At 48.4% G+C, this 2,591-nt stretch overlaps 1 protein-coding gene across 1 annotated transcript in view; it reads right to left on the reverse strand.

Moving 5' to 3' along the window:
* LOC125178590 (signal-induced proliferation-associated 1-like protein 1) overlaps positions 1–1,741 on the reverse strand; it is a 2,678-nt gene extending 937 nt beyond the window's left edge. The window contains exons 1-3 of the mRNA XM_047882741.1: positions 1,716–1,741; positions 1,379–1,599; positions 164–297 (exon numbers count right to left, since the gene is read on the reverse strand). Of these exons, the coding sequence (XP_047738697.1) occupies positions 164–297; positions 1,379–1,599; positions 1,716–1,741 (381 nt within the window). The remainder of the gene's footprint in view (positions 1–163; positions 298–1,378; positions 1,600–1,715) is intronic.
* Positions 1,742–2,591: the final 850 nt, after the last annotated feature.

Below are 2,591 nucleotides of genomic sequence, written 5' to 3' on the forward strand. Positions count from 1 at the left end.
GGCCCAAATGAGGGCAAATAGACGGAACACGTCCAACGTTACATCCGACGACGACTCGGAGACGGAGGACGACGAAGGCGGCGCATCAGCGTGACCGTGGACTACGACGTCCTAAACTCATCATAAGGTCATAAGAGAGTTACCTGGGAGTGCAGGGAGTTACCTGGGAGTGCAGGGAGTAGTCAGTGACTAGGAGGGACCAGGCAAGGGCCCCAGGCACGGCAGGGGCGGGACAGAAGGCCAGGGCGCGGGCCTTGTCCCTACGGCTGCTCAGGCCCCGCGAGAACCCCATCAGCGCTGAGGGGGGATGTCGGTTAGTTATTATAAATTATTCAATGTTAATAACATAGTAAATAATTAATTATGTTACTTTGTACTAATTTGTGAGAAATACTCTAGAAAATTTAAAAAATACTTTAAGAAAAGCATGCCCCGCAGGACCAGAAGTTACCCATCAGCGCTAAGGGGGAATGCGGATCAATTAATATGAATTAGTTATTATGAATTAATGGCAGCTATTTAGCGTTATTAACTTAACAATTAATTAATGTTATTAATTAATTTGTAAGAAATACTTTTAAAAAATTAAGAAATACATGGCATCAGCGCTGCCGGGGAATAGCCATTAGTGAATATGAATTAGTTGATACTAATTAGTTAATGGCAGTTATTTAAGGGATTAGTTAATATGAATTAATGGCATTTATTTAATGTTAATAAAATGATAATTAATTAATTGTGTTATTGATTTATCTGTAAGAAATCTGTACCCTGCAGAACAAGTACCTATCAAGTTTGGGGAACATGAATCAATTAATATGAATCAGTTGATACTAATTAGTTATCGGCAGTTATTTAAAGTTAATAAAATAATAAAGATTAATACCTATATAAGAAATAAGCGTGCCCTGCAGAACAAGTACTTATCAGGTTACTTTAATATTGCAACATATTTATTTATTTAATTTATTTTAAAATATTTAATTCACCAGCAATTATTTTAGCCTCTGTTGTACCCCAGTACCATGAGGTACACTGGTACAGTGGTACTCACAGAACTTGGCTGGCAGAGGCTGGTACTGGTACAGTGGTACTCACAGAACTTGGCGGGCAGAGGCTGGTACTGGTACAGTGGTACTCACAGAACTTGGCGGGCAGGTCCAGGCTGGTACTGGTACAGTGGTACTCACAGAACTTGGCGGGCAGGTCCAGGCTGGTACTGGTACAGTGGTACTCACAGAACTTGACTGGCAGAGGCTGGTACTGGTACAGTGGTACTCACAGAACTTGGCGGGCAGGTCCAGGCTGGTACTGGTACAGTGGTACTCACAGAACTTGGCGGGCAGGTCCAGGCTGGTACTGGTACAGTGGTACTCACAGAACTTGGCAGGCAGGTCCAGGCTGGTACTGGTACAGTGGTACTCACAGAACTTGGCAGGCAGGTCCAGGCTGGTACTGGTACAGTGGTACTCACAGAACTTGGCGGGCAGGTCCAGGCTGGTACTGGTACAGTGGTACTCACAGAACTTGGCGGGCAGGTCCAGGCTGGTACTGGTACAGTGGTACTCACAGAACTTGGCAGGCAGGTCCAGGCTGGTACTGGTACAGTNGTGCCGTGTTTTTCACGCGTCAGTGACGTGTTTTTCACGCGTCAGTGCCGTGTTGTTCACGCGTCAGTGCCGTGTTGTTCACGCGTCAGTGCCATGTTTTTTCACGCGTCAGTGCCGTGTTTCTTACGCATCTTAAACGTGTTTTTAACGCGTCAACGACGTGTTTTTCACGCGTCTTAGACGTGTTTTTAACACGTCAACGTCGTGTTGACACTCATTTAACTCTGTGTGTTGTGGGCAGCGTGGCAGTGTCGCGCTTCCACTCGGTGCCGCCGTTCGGGCCGCCGCTGCCGACGCCCCCCGTCCCCCACTTCCCCCATAACCCCTCACCCTTGGCCAGCAGGAAGGACGTGAAGGCCTCGTCCTTCCTGAAGACGGCGGGCGTCGGCAGCGGCGGCCCGAACGGCGGCACCGAGTGGAAGCGCGACACTGCCACGCTGCCCACAACACACAGAGTTAAATGAGTGTCAACACGACGTTGACGTGTTAAAAACACGTCTAAGACGCGTGAAAAACACGTCGTTGACGCGTTAAAAACACGTTTAAGATGCGTAAGAAACACGGCACTGACGCGTGAAAAAACATGGCACTGACGCGTGAACAACACGGCACTGACGCGTGAACAACACGGCACTGACGCGTGAAAAACACGTCACTGACGCGTAAGAAACACGTCACTGACGCGTGAACAACACGGCACTGACGCGTGAAAAACACGGCACTGACGCGTGAAAAACAAGGCACTGACGCGTGAAAAACACGGCACTGACGCGTGAAAAACAAGGCACTGACGCGTGAACAACACGGCACCTGTCTCTTATACACATCTAGATGTGTATAAGAGACAGGGCTGGTACTGGTACAGTGGTACTCACAGAACTTGGCGGGCAGGTCCAGGCTGGTACTGGTACAGTGGTACTCACAGAACTTGGCGGGCAGGTCCAGGCTGGTACTGGTACAGTGGTACTCACAGAACTTGGC

Source organism: Hyalella azteca, unplaced genomic scaffold (genome assembly GCF_000764305.2).
Source record: "Hyalella azteca isolate HAZT.00-mixed unplaced genomic scaffold, Hazt_2.0.2 contig11219, whole genome shotgun sequence".
NCBI classification, from domain to species: Eukaryota; Metazoa; Arthropoda; class Malacostraca; order Amphipoda; family Hyalellidae; genus Hyalella; species Hyalella azteca.